General features: G+C 40.9%; 1 protein-coding gene across 3 annotated transcripts in view; it reads left to right on the forward strand.

The window, feature by feature from the left end:
* LOC103115692 (bifunctional heparan sulfate N-deacetylase/N-sulfotransferase 3) overlaps positions 1–13,558 on the forward strand; it is a 230,622-nt gene that overhangs the window by 172,972 nt on the left and 44,092 nt on the right. For all 3 annotated transcript variants that reach the window (XM_060177023.1, XM_060177028.1, XM_060177040.1), the window contains exons 7-8: positions 3,422–3,604; positions 9,315–9,411. In XM_060177023.1, the coding sequence (XP_060033006.1) occupies positions 3,422–3,604; positions 9,315–9,411 (280 nt within the window). The remainder of the gene's footprint in view (positions 1–3,421; positions 3,605–9,314; positions 9,412–13,558) is intronic.

The following is a 13,558-nucleotide window of genomic DNA, read 5'->3' on the forward strand; positions in this document are numbered from 1 at the left end:
CCTCGAGGAAACACTCACGAAAGACATGTCTCTGATATCTGATTACTGTAAAAAATGGCGACTAATTCCTAGCACTGCAAAAACGGTATCATCTGTTTTCCATCTACACCATGCCTCGGCCTCGCGTGAGCTTAATGTGCAGCTTGGCGATAGGAGAATCCGGCATGAAGCCCAGCCAGTCTATCTTGGCGTTACTCTCGATCGCACTCTGTCATTTCACGAACATCTCATAAAAACTGCAGCAAAGGTGGGCGCGAGGAATAACATCATTGCAAGACTGGCCAGCTCCTCATGGGGCGCGAGTGCTTCCACACTAAGATCATCATCTCTAGCATTATGCTATTCCACTGCAGAATACTGTGCCCCAGTATGGTTCCGTAGCCCCCATGTCCACTTGGTCAATTCCAAATTATATTCCTCCATGAGGATAATTTCTGGAACCATCTGTTCCACCCCGGTTCCATGGCTGCCAGTTCTTAGCAACATCGCCCAGCCAGATATTGGTCGGGATGCAGCATCATCTAAGTTCATTTCCCACGTCTACGTTCCACCGGACCTGCCAATATACGCGGATATCTTCGCCCACCCTGTTCAACGCTTGACGTCTAGTCACCCAATCTGGTCCCCTACACCTACACTGAACTTCTCTGTTCCAGTCTCTTGGAAACAGAGCTGGCAGTCAGCTGAGGTAAAGAACAAACAGCTCATCACAGACCCCTGCAAGCGTCAACCCGGCTTTGACCTGGCACGTTATGATTGGGCTCTCCTCGATTGCTATCGAACAGGCCATGGCCAGTGCGCCACTATGTTCCATCGCTGAGGAGCCAGAGACGACCCAAACTGCCCTTGCGGCTACAGACAGACTATGACCCACATAGTCAACGACTGCCACCTCTCCAGATTCAAAGGAGGTCTCGAAACTTTACATCAGGCTCAACCTGATGCTGTTGACAGGCTACGGAAGAAGGGCAAATGCTAGAAGAAGAATTTTCATAATCTTGTTATAGCAACACATATGCCACTCTTTTATATTAAAAATCTCGCGAAGACTCAATTTATCAACATTGTCGCCAACAAAAACTATTTGTCTTCACTCAAAAATGGTGAATTTGGGGAACTGACAGTGGTGCACCTGGTTGAACACACGTGTCAACCACACACAAAGACCCAGGTTTAGCGCTACTGGAGGTAAGCTTCGTACCTGTGAAGCAGTGCTGTGGGGATCTCCCTTGCTCTCTCTTTATCTCCCCCTTCACTCTCAATTTCTCTGTCTTTATCCAAGAAGTAAATAAATAACCCATTTTTAATAAAGTGGTAATGTTTACATGTCCTCACTACAAAACTATAGAATGTAGCAAAACATGGGCAAGAGGCTGGGTGAGTTCACCCCCTGACTCAGTTGTTGTTGTTGTTGCTGTTGTTTTTGGTGGTGGTTTGTTTGTTACTATGTTTCCTTTCTTGTTTTCTTCTTTTCATTGGAGCACTTGTCAGCTCTGGTATGGTGAGGCTACCAGAAACCCTGTAGCCTCTGACAGGAAAGATATATATATATATTAAAGTCGAGGAGTTTCATCCTTCTGTTCTTTTTATTCAACAAGTCTTAATGCTGTAGTTTTTTTTTTCTTTTTATTTTCCCATTTTTTTTATTGTTGTTGTAGTTATTGTTGTAGTTATTGATGTCGTCGTTGTTAGATAGGACAGAGAGAAATGGAGAGAGGAGGTGAAGACAGAGAGGGGGAGAGAAAGATAGACACCCTCAGACCTGCTTCACTGCCTGTGAAGCGACTCTCCTGCAGATGGGGACTCAGGGGCTTGAACCCGGATCCTTAAGTCGGTCCTTGCTCTTTGTGCCACGTGCATGTAACCTGCTGCGAATGCTATAGTTTATATCTGCTATCAAATGACCTGCATTTGGTTAGAGACAGAGAGAAATTGAGAAAGGATGAAGAGAGGGAGGGAGAGAGAAAGAGAGACACCCGCAGCCTTGCTTCACTCCTTGTGAAACTTGCCCCCTGTGGGTGGGGACCAGGGGCTCTAATCTAGGACCTTAAGTACCATAATATGTGCACTTAGCCAGGTGCGCCACTTCCTGGTCCCCTCAATCTGCATTTCTCTGAAAGATAATTACTGGGTGGTTTTGCTCATATGTGCAGTATGAAGAATTAAAATACATGAACAGGCAGGAATGAAGGAAAGAAGGAAGGGAGGGAGAGAGAATAAATAGTAATAAGATGAATACATTAATAGAACAGGCCAAACAGTTAACATAGCAAAAAACTTGTTGTGTTGCTTAGTATAAATAACAAGCTAGCAGAATAATAAATCAGGAAAACTATTCCATTCCATCCCATTTATAATTATATCAGAAATAATTAAATACCTTGTAATGAATTTAACCAGAGACGAGAGATTCATATTCTGTATAAGTTCTATGTCTACTGCGATTTTTATTTAATGATACCTTCTTCAATGTAGGTCAGAGAGTTTCCAGAGAAATAGTTTATATCATTTAGCCAAGCATTAAAGCTATTTTTTCTTCCTTTTTTTTATTTTGCTGTGTATATGTGTTGTTGTTATTGTTGTTGTGTTTTTACCAGAGCATTGCTCATCTCAGGTTCTTGGTGACACTGTAGATTGAACCTGAGACCTTTAGTGCTTTAGTGCTTCAAGCAGGAAAGTCTTTTCACATAACCATGATGTGATCTCACCAGACCTAAGGAAAAGTCTTCTTTTTTTCTAAAGAAAATTATTTATTATTATTATTTTATTTATTTATGTTCCCTTTTATTGCCCTTGTTGTCTTTATTGTTGCTGTTGTTGTTATTGGATAGGACAGAGAGAAAATGGAGAGAGGAAGGGAAGACAGAGAGGGGGAGAAAAAGACACCTGCAGACCTGCTTCACCTCCTGTGAAGCGACTCCCCTGCAGGTGGGGAGCCGGGGAGCTGGACTAAAGAAAATTCTTAAAGGAAGTTCTTTGATATTGGAAACAGTAGATTCAAATGAAAAGGGGTTTGAGACTACTATGGATGGCAAAGAGTAAGTCAAACTAAAAGCACCAGCATTCCAGTATGCATAACTTCTAGGGGTGTTACCTAGAAAAGTAGACCTATCATGAAGCTGTTCTGCGTGAACATCTAGGCTACGGGACTCAGCATGATGCTAACTGTAACAACGTGAATAGGTAGAGGCTGGATTCATTTTACTGTATGAAAATTCCAGGAAAACGCTCATCACAGCTTGCTAATAACACATCCTCTGTTATGCACTAACCTAGGATGCTTAGGATAGGCCCAATTTTTGTTTTTTTTTTTACTCTCATGAATTAAAATTGTACAAAGAAAAAGTTAGCATTGCTATGATTGCACTGCCCCCTAGGGTTCAAAAAGGTGTGTTCACTGAAGCTCATTTGCCTCTTTCAGATAAGCATTTTCATGACCCACTTGTCCAACTATGGCAACGACCGTCTGGGATTATACACGTTCGTTAACCTGGCCAACTTCGTGCAGAGCTGGACCAATTTGCGACTTCAGACCCTGCCTCCAATGCAGCTGGCTCGCAAGTATTTTGAGCTATTTCCTGATCAAAAAGACCCGCTCTGGCAGGTAAGACTGATTTGACACTTGCTATAATTAATTAATCACAGAGACACATTTGAGGATTCTGTGCGATTGTTCAAATCTGAAAAGTAAAGGCATCTGGGGAGAAAAACATACATTTTTGGAAACACTAGTTCATTAGAGAAAGTACTTCTTCCTAAACTGTAGTCATATGTTCTTGCTTCGTATTAGATCAAATCTTCTGTTCCCTTACTCATTAGAAACTATGGAATTCTGGGGCTGGGTGGTGGTACACCTGGTTGAGCACACACGTTACAATGCACAAGGACCCGGGTTCAAGCCCTCAGTCCCCACCTGCATGGGGAAAGCTTCACAAGTGGTGAAGCAGGACTGCAGATGTCTCTCTGTCTCTCACCCTCTCTATCTCCTCATTCCCTCTTGATTTCTGGCTATCTCTAACCAATAAAAAATAAAGATGATAATAATTTTAAAAAAATTTAAAGAAACTATGGAATTCTGGGGCTGAGTGACGATGCACCTGGCTGAGGTGACACATTAGAGTGTGCAAGGACCTGAGTTAAAGCCCCCAGGGCCACCCTCTGTGAAGCGACCTCCTGCAGTTGGGGAGCTGGAGGCTCATACCTGGATACTTCTGCCGTACTTGCGCTCTGCGCCACGTGTATTTAACCTGCTGTGCTACTGCCTGACTCCCAAAGAAAAAATTTTTAAACGCACATGGCGTCAAGTCCAAGGCCTGGCGGAGTAAAGATCCTGGTTCGAGCCCCCCTGCTCCCCACCTGCAAGAGAGTAGCTTCTCAGCGGTGAAGCAGGTCTGCAGTTGTCTATCTTCCTCTCCCCTATCTTCCACTCCTCTCTAGATTTCTCTCTGTCCTATCCGACATCAATGACAACAACAATAATAATGACAACACCGATAAACAACAAGAGCAACAAAAGGGGGGGGGGGGAATAGCCTCCAGAAGCAGTGGATTTGCAGTGCAGGCACCAAGCCCAGGTGATAACCTGGAGGCAAAAAAAAAAAAATTTCTTTAAAGTGAAACTCAGAAAAAAATAAATAAGTAACTCAGTTTGTTTCACTGATTGAAGTTGCCTTGAGTTTTGACCTATAGATTCAATTCATTCGGCTTTGAATTTGAACTAATTATCTCTTGATCACAAACAGATGATGGCAAGAAGAGGCCTAATTTTACATTGCATTGCTAGTAGGCTAAAGTCACTTGTTGTGGAATAATAACTGCATATTATTTTTACAGCATTCATAATGAACAACTTTTTTTATATATATAAAAAGGAAACATTGACAAAACAATAGGATAAGAGGGGTACAACTCCACACAATTCCCACCCTCAGAACTCTGTATCCCATCCCCTCCCCTGATAGCTTTCCTATTCTTTATCCCTCTGGGAGTATGGACCCAAGGTCCTTGTGGGATGCAGAAGGTGGAAGGTCTGGCTTCTGTAATTGCTTCCCTGCTGAACATGGGCATTGACAGGTCAATCCATACTCCCAGCCTGTCTCTCTCTTTCCCCAGTGGGACAGGGCTCTGGGGAATCTGAGCTCCAGGACACATTGGTGGGGTTGTCTGTCCAGGGAAGTCTGGCTGGCATCATGCTGGCATCTGGAACCTGGTGGTTGAAAAGAGAGTAAACATATAAAGTCAAATGAGTTGTTGACTAATCATGAACCTAAAGGCTGGAGTAGTGCAGATGAAGAGTTGGGGGCGGGAGGGTGGGGGAGTCTTCATTCTGTAGATAGCTAGTAGGCATATTTTAGTTATATTCCAAAGGGCCTGTGGCTATACTAGTTTTGTTTGTTTGTTTGTTTTTCCCCTGAGCCTGAAATCTGATATGCAGGTGGATCCAAGTTATTGTCTGGGGAGATGTCATGGCTAGAAAAAAGGACCAGAAAGCTGGATCTGGGAAGAGAGTAGCTCCCAAATATGGGAAAGGTATATAAATAATGTTGACTATAATCCCCATCGATTTGATGTGATCTGGGGCCCATATTCAGCTTAGGAACCTATGTGACCTCTGCCTCCCTGTAGATCTGAGCTCACATTCTGTGGTCATGAGTAGGAACATTCCAAGCTGCGCCAATATCAGGACCCATCTTCCTCAGGTGTAGCATAGAGTATGTTGTCCAGCCTCCTTTCAGAGGATGGAATATTCTCTACCGTTGTTGATACAAATTGAGGGAAAGGTCCTATGGGAGTGAAGAGTAGATAGCATAATGGTTATGCGAAAAGACACTCATGCGTGAGGCTTCAAAGTCCCTGATTCAATCCACCCACACCCCATAAGCCAGAGCTGAACAATGCTCTGGTTAAAAAATAAATAAATAAATGTTGGTATGCTTCTCATTCTGCTTCTAAAAACCCCTTCTGTTTCATTTGGTTTAATCCCCCCTGCTTAACACTGTATTCTATTTACATAACCATTGTATTCTATTTACATAACTACTTCAGGGCATTGGTTTAATCCCCACTGGTTCATGATGTGTTTTTGCTCCGCCCCCTCTCCTTGTCACACCCTGATTTTCACCAGTCACTTTTCTTTCCACCCTCTCTACATCACATCCTGTTTACACCCTATTTGGCAAGTATATTAGTGTTAGTTTAGTTTAGCTCGGCTTAGATTGTGCTGCATCCTGCATGAATAAAGAGATACTGCGTACAACCCAACCATGAGTCCTGGGTCCTCTGTCTCCTCTCGAGAAGCCAGCCCGACAAATAAATATTTTTTAAATGTACTTTTTTTTTTACATTTTTTAATTGGGGAATTAATGTTTTACATTCAACAGTAAGTACAATAGTTTGTACATGCATAACATTCCCAAGTTTCCCATATAACAATACAACCCCCACTGAGTCCTCTGAATCCTTCCTGGACCTGTATTCTCCCTACCCACCCACCCCAGAGTCTTTTACTTTGGTGTGATACGCCAATTCCATTTCAGGTTCTACTTGTGTTTTCTTTTCTGATCTTATTTTTCAACTTCTGCCTGAGAGTGAGATCATCCCATATTCATCCTTCTGTTTCTGACTTATTTCACTTAACAGGATTTTTTCAAGGTCCATCCAAGATCAGCTGAAAATGGCTGGAAAAAAAAAATCACCATTTTTTACAGCTGAGTAGTATTCCATTGTGTATATAGACCACAACTTGCTCAGCCACTCATCTGTTGTTGGACACCTGGGTTGCTTCCAGGTTTTGGCTATTACAAATTGTGCTGCCAAGAACATACGTGTACACAGATCCTTTGGGATGGATATGTTGTGTTCCTTAGGATATATCCCCAGGAAAGGAATTTCAGGATCATAGGGTAGATCCATTTCTAGCCTTCTGAGAGTTCTCCAGACTGTTCTCCACAGAGGTTAGACCAATTTACATTCCCACCAGCAGTGTAGGAGGGTTCCTTTGACCCCACACCCTCTCCAGCATTTGCTGCTGTTACCTTTTCTGATGTATGACATTCTCACAGGAGTGAAGTGGTATCTCGTTGTTGTCTTGATTTGCATTTCTCTGACAATCAGAGACTTGGAGCATTTTTTCATGTGTTTCTCGGCCTTTTGGATCTCTTCTGTGGTGAATATTCTGTCCATGTCCTCCCTCATTTTTGGATGGGGTTATTTGTTGTCTTGTTGTTGAGTTTGGCAAGCTCTTTATATATGTTGGTTATTAAACTCTTGTCTGATGTATGGCATGTAAAGATCTCCCATTCAGTGAGGGGTCTCTTGGTTTGGGTAGTGGTTTCTTTTGCAGTGAAGAAGCTTTTTAATTTGATGTAGTCCCATAGGTTTATACTAGCATTAGTCTTCTTTGTAATTGGATTCCTTTCATTGAAAATGTCTTTAAAATTTATGCAGAAAAGAGTTCTGCCAATATTTTCCTCTAAGTATCTGATAGTTTGTGGTCTAACATCCAAGTCCTTGATCCACTTGGAATTTACTTTTGTATTTGGTGAAATACAGTGGTTCAGTTTCATTCTTCTGCATGTTTCAACCCATTGTTTCCAACACCATTTGTTGAAGAGACTCTGCTTTCCCCATTTAATAGTCTGAGCTCCTTTGTCAAAGATTAGATGTCCATAGGTCTGGGAATGTACAACTTTTTATCCTAACCACCACAAAGCTTCACCAAATTCTGGCTAGTCACTAAGAAGGCATACAATTTTCCTGCTAATTTAACACCTCATTTTAAAACTGAAACCATTATTAAAGCCACTTTTTTCCAGAACAGCAGCATAAAAAAAAAAAAAAAAAAAACCTCTCTCTGATGCTCTCTTTCTATCTGAAAAAAAAAAAGTCAGCTTACAACAGTGAAAACCCAGTGACAATGAAAGAAAGAAAGTTAGGGTATTCTAGCTAGATCATGCCTTCTGACCTCAAGACCAAAAGCAGATCCATAAAGTAGTGACTCAGTTTCATTTTACCTTTTGATGAAATTTACTGCTTTTGAGCTTCATGGCTTTAGATCCATGCTTTCCAGGGACATCTGAAGGCAGCAAAAAAAAAAGAAGCTATTATCTCTTTAATTAGTATTATTAGGGTCTGACCTGTATTCCTCTGAAGCACAGAAAAAAACTTCAAGGTGACTTAGAATAAAAATTAGTACCTTGTCTTTCAGTTTACATATTGAATGCTTCCAATATATCTTCATTTAAGTTAATAGGAAGCTGTCTGCCCAATAAGCTCATTATTGTAAAAAAAAAAGTACACAAATTAACATTATATATTATACACACACACATATATATACATACATATACACAATGCACTCACACACACACATTATAAAAAACACAAAAATAAGTCATAGAAATTCAAACAGTGGGGGGAAACTAAATCCTCAATGATAACAGTTGTTGCCCTAGAATGAGAAGAAAGCCTTCTCCCCTGCACCACCTTCTCAGACACTTAACTTCAGAATGGAAAGGAAATATTCCAGCATTGTGTGATGCCACTTCAAAGCTTTCATTTCAGAGCTGGGGAGGTAGTTTAATGGTTATGCTAAAGACTTTCATGCCTGAGGCTCCAAAGCCCCAGGTTCAGTCTCCAGTACCACCATAAACCAGAGCTGAGAAATTCAATACTCCGGAGTCAGTCTCTCTCTCTCTCTCTCTCTCTCTCTCTCTCTCTCTCTCCCTCTCTCTCTCTTTTTCCTTCTCTCTCTCCCTCTCATTAAAATAAATACATAATTTTTTTAAAAAAATATTTTTTTTACAAAAATTTAATCTCAAACAAGGAACTACACAAAATTCATTTCCTCAGATGACCTTTAAGGTCATCCTTAAGAAGTTGAAACACGGGGTCAGGTGGTAGCGCAGTGGGCTAGGTGCACGTGGCTCAAAGCGCAAGGACAAGCAAAAGGATCCCAGTTCAAGCCCCCGGCTCCCTACCTGTAGGGAAGTCGATTCACAGGTGGTGAAGCAGGTCTGCAGGTGTCTATTTTCCTCTTCCCCTCCTCTCTCCTTTTCTCTGTCCTATCCAACAACAATGACATCAATAACAACGATGATAATAATAACCACAACAATGGTAAAACAACCAGGGTAACAAAAGGGAAAAAAATGGCCTCCAGGAGCAGTGAATTCACGGTACAGGCACCAAGCCCCAGCAATAATCCTAGAGGCAAGGGGTAAAAAAAAGAAGAAGAAGAAGAAGAAGAAGTTGAAACACCTTAGCACACAATGGACAAACTAACAAAACTCTCTCTGTGTTGTTCTCCCACTTAGAATCCTTGTGATGACAAACGTCACAGAGACATTTGGTCTAAAGAAAAAACCTGTGATCGTTTACCAAAATTCTTGGTAATAGGACCCCAAAAAACCGGTGAGAACTTTTAATGTTATTATTTATAAAATAGCAAAAGAAAAAAAACAAAACCTAACAACTAGACAATAGTTCATTACAATGAGTTCTCAAATGTCCTCTAAACTCTAAATGTGGATAATTGAATTCACATGTTTTAATCAAATATATTTGACACATAACGCTGAAAGTTTAAGGTGTACAATTGGTTGCTTTGATACATATATACAAATATATGTCATAGCATGTCACATTTCAGAATTATAATTCAATATTGTTATTTTCATTAAAGTGTGCACTAGAGTATTATGGCTGATTTATAACTTGTTACAATTTAAACATTAGTTTTATCTCCCACTCTCCATTTACAGGTAACCACATTTTTTGTTTTGTTTTGTTCTTTTAATTTCTTTATTGGGATTCATGGTTTGCAGTCTACAATAAAATACAATCGTTTGTACATGCATCACCTTTCTGTTTTTCACATAACAGTACAACCCCACTAGGTCCTCCTCTGCCATCATGTTCCAGGACCTGAAGCTTTCTGTTGTTTTTTTTATATATAAGTTTAATGTTTTTTTCTTTTTCAGGTTCCATATGTAAATGCTACCATGTAATACTTGTTCCCTCTGTCTGATTTATCTCATTGTCTTAATGTGCCCAGGATCCATTCATATTGTGGAAATATATACCATATATATACATTTCACTTTGTATATATACCATACTTTTTTTTTGTCCGTGTTCTTAGGAGTGAATGGTTTATAGTACACTTGTAGAGACATGGGTACAGAGTAACATTTCCCTGTGCTACATGCTACATGCCTTCGAAACACTCTCAGGCCCAGCTTGGGTCCTTCATCATCATCATTCCTCAAAATCCCAAGGCCCTCCTCACCCCCCTCCCAACCCCTCTTTCCCCAGAGTCTTTTGCTTTGGTGTAGTACACCCCACTTAGTCCAAGTTTTGCTTCCTAGTTTCCTTATCTGTTCCTATTTTTTAAGTTTCACCTATACGTGAGATCATCTGATATTTGTCCTTGTCTTTTTTTTTTTTTTTTTTTGCTTATCTCACTTAGCATAATACAATCCAGTTCTAACCAAGATGAAGCAAGGGAGATGATTTCATCATTTTTAACAACTGAGTAGTATCCTATTGTATATATGCATCACAACTTTCTCAGCCACTCATCAGTTGCTGGTCATCTGGGTTGTTTCTAAGTTTCGGCTGTTATGAATTGTGTTATGAACACAGGTGTGCGTAGATGTCTTTTGATAGATATTTGTATTTCCTTTGAGAAAATGCCCAGGAGAGGAATTGCCAGGTTATAGGGTAGGTCCATTTCTAGTGTTCAGACAAGCCTCCAAACTGTTTTCCACACTGGTTGGACCAATTTGCATTCCCATCTGCAGTGTAGAAGCATTCCTAACCGCCCCCCATCCCTAGCCAATCACACACTTGTTTTTTTCTATCCTTTCTGATATATGACATTTTCCCCAGGTTTAAAGTGCTATCTCATTGTTGCCTTTATTTGCTCTTCTCTGATAATCAGTGAGCTTGAGCACTTTTCTCATGCGTCTGTTAGACTTCTAACTCTTTTTTCCCTTATCGCTGGGACTAGGTGCCTGCACTATGAATCCACTGCTCCTGGAGGCTGTTTTTTTCCCTTTTGTTGCCCTTGTTGTTTACTGTTGTTATTTTTAATGTTATTGCTGTCATTGTTGCTGAATAGGACAAAGAGAAATCGAGAAAGGACAGGAAGACAGAGAGGGGTGAGAAAGATAGAAACATACCAACTGTGAAGCGACCAGCCTTCTACAGGTGGGGAGCCAAGGGCTCCAACCAGGACCCTTCCTGGGTCCTTGTGCTTAGCACCATATGCACTTAACTCACTGTGCTACCACCCAGCTCCCCTCACCCTGCTTTCTAATGGGGGTTGGGTTTCCTGTTTGTTTGTTGTTTGCTACTGTCTTTGTTTTCCTAAGATTAGCAAGTTCTTTGATATACCATACTTTTTTCCTACCCTGTGTATTTAAGTTGTTTCCATAGCTTGGCTATAGTGAATAGTATTGCAATAGACATGCTAATCAGATATCTCTTCCAAAATACTCTTTCATTCCTTTGAATATACAGCCAGTAGCAGAGCTGCTGGATCATACAGAAGATGTATTAAATTTTATTTTTGAGGAAGCTCCGTATTATTTCTCCCCCCAAGTAGACAGTTCTCTGTCCACCACATCTTTGCCAGCCCCTGTTGTCTCCTGTCTTCTTGGTGATAACTTGATAATAAGCCTTATTTCCTGACAGTCTGTATTTAGTTCCATACTGTATTTTATTGTCTGTTTTATAGAGCAAGAAGAATGGAAATTATAGCACACCATTTGAATATATAGCAGTCACTGTGAAGTCAAATACTATTTTTTTCTCCACAGATCTTAAACAGTATAATTAGCACTTATAGATTCAAAACTAATGATATTTTTAGAGAATGCATAGTATGAGGTCAGAAATTGAAATGTGCCCATACATGAACCTATACCATAAATCACTTCCAGAAACATAGCCTCTTACTAAACGTGTTCCTAAATTTTATTTCTAAACTATTCTGTACATAAATCACTGTTTTAAAAGTCAAAATATGTTTGAGAAGCAGATTCCTAAACATAAACAAGACTTTGTGCTCAGAAAGGCACTTATTTATACCCAGAAGAAGCAGTTTGCATGTTCTTTTAAGTCAGTCTTCATTTTCCCATAAATATCTTGTTTCTGTAAGAATCAGTATTAAATTGAAGCCCAGGGAAAGCTTTAAAATGCCAGGCATTCATGCTGTTTCATGAATCATAAATTATTTTGGACCTGTGGATTCTGACTTCCCAGAAAAACAGCCATTTCAACCATATCCCTTCCTAAGGGAAACCTACCCTTTCTCTCCATTTCTCTATAAATAACTGGGCAGAATTCTGTGTATTACACACAGAGTTTTGCCTTTCCATTTTCCTTAGTCCTATTCGCAACTATCAATTTGAAAGAAAAAACTAATATGACACCCATATTTCATTGGTCCTTATCTACTGAAAGTCCAGAGGCAAGTAGAAAAACAGTGAAAGTTTCTTCAGACTCCCACTGTCATCACATAGCTCTGTCATTACTGATTACATCGTCCCTCTGAAGCTCCGCAGTGCATCATATAGCTTCAGAAAGCCCTGATGGGGGAGTCAGGCAGTAGCGCAGCGGGTTAAGCGCAAGTGACGCAGAGTGCACCTGTGCAAGGATCAGGGTTCGAGCCCCCAGCTCCCCACCTCAGGGGAGTCGCTTCACAGGTGGTGAAGCAGGTCTCCAAGTGTCTATCTTTCTCTCCCCCTCTCTGTCTTCCCCTCCTCTCTTGATTTCTCTCTGTCCTATCCAACAACAGCAGCAACAACAATAATAATAACCACAACAAGGGCAAAAAAGGCGGGGGGAGAAAAAAGAAAGCCCTGCAGGACGTGCCTCCCCCTTGCACCGGGCTGACTAGATGTGCGGACATTTTAGTATCATGGTTAGATGGCAGAATTATTACTTGTCATCTCCAACTCAGTTGGGTTTCCAAATGTGTATGTTACAACTCGTAGATGATATTTCAGAAAATAATAGGGTTTTTTTAACCTCCTTTTTTATTTCTATTTATAAAATGGAAATATTGACAAGACTATAGGATAAGAGGGGTACACAAGTGGTGAAGTAGTGCTGAGGTGTCTCTCTTTTCTCTCGCTTTCTTTTTTTTTTATTAGTGATTTAATATTGACTTACAAAATTACATGTCGGAGTCAGGCGGTAGTGCAGTGGGTTAAGCGCAGGTGGCGCAAAGCGCAAGGACTGGCTCAAGGATCCTGGCTCGAGCCCCCGGCTCCCCAGGGAGGAGGGTCATAGGGGGGTCGCTTCACAGGTGGTGAAGCAGGTCTGCAGGTGTCTATCCTTCTCTCCCACTCTCTGTCTTCCCCTCCTCTCCATTTCTCTGTCCTATCCAACAACGACATCAATAACTACAACAATAAAACAACAAGGACAACAAAAGGGAATAAATAAATAAATATTTTTTAAAAAATACATGCCAACAGGGGTATAATTCCACACTGATCCCACCACCAGATCCCTCCACTGCAAACCACTGCAGTTCTCCCAAGGCTGC

The sequence above is a fragment of the Erinaceus europaeus genome, chromosome 2 (genome assembly GCF_950295315.1).
Source record: "Erinaceus europaeus chromosome 2, mEriEur2.1, whole genome shotgun sequence".
NCBI lineage: Eukaryota > Metazoa > Chordata > Mammalia > Eulipotyphla > Erinaceidae > Erinaceus > Erinaceus europaeus.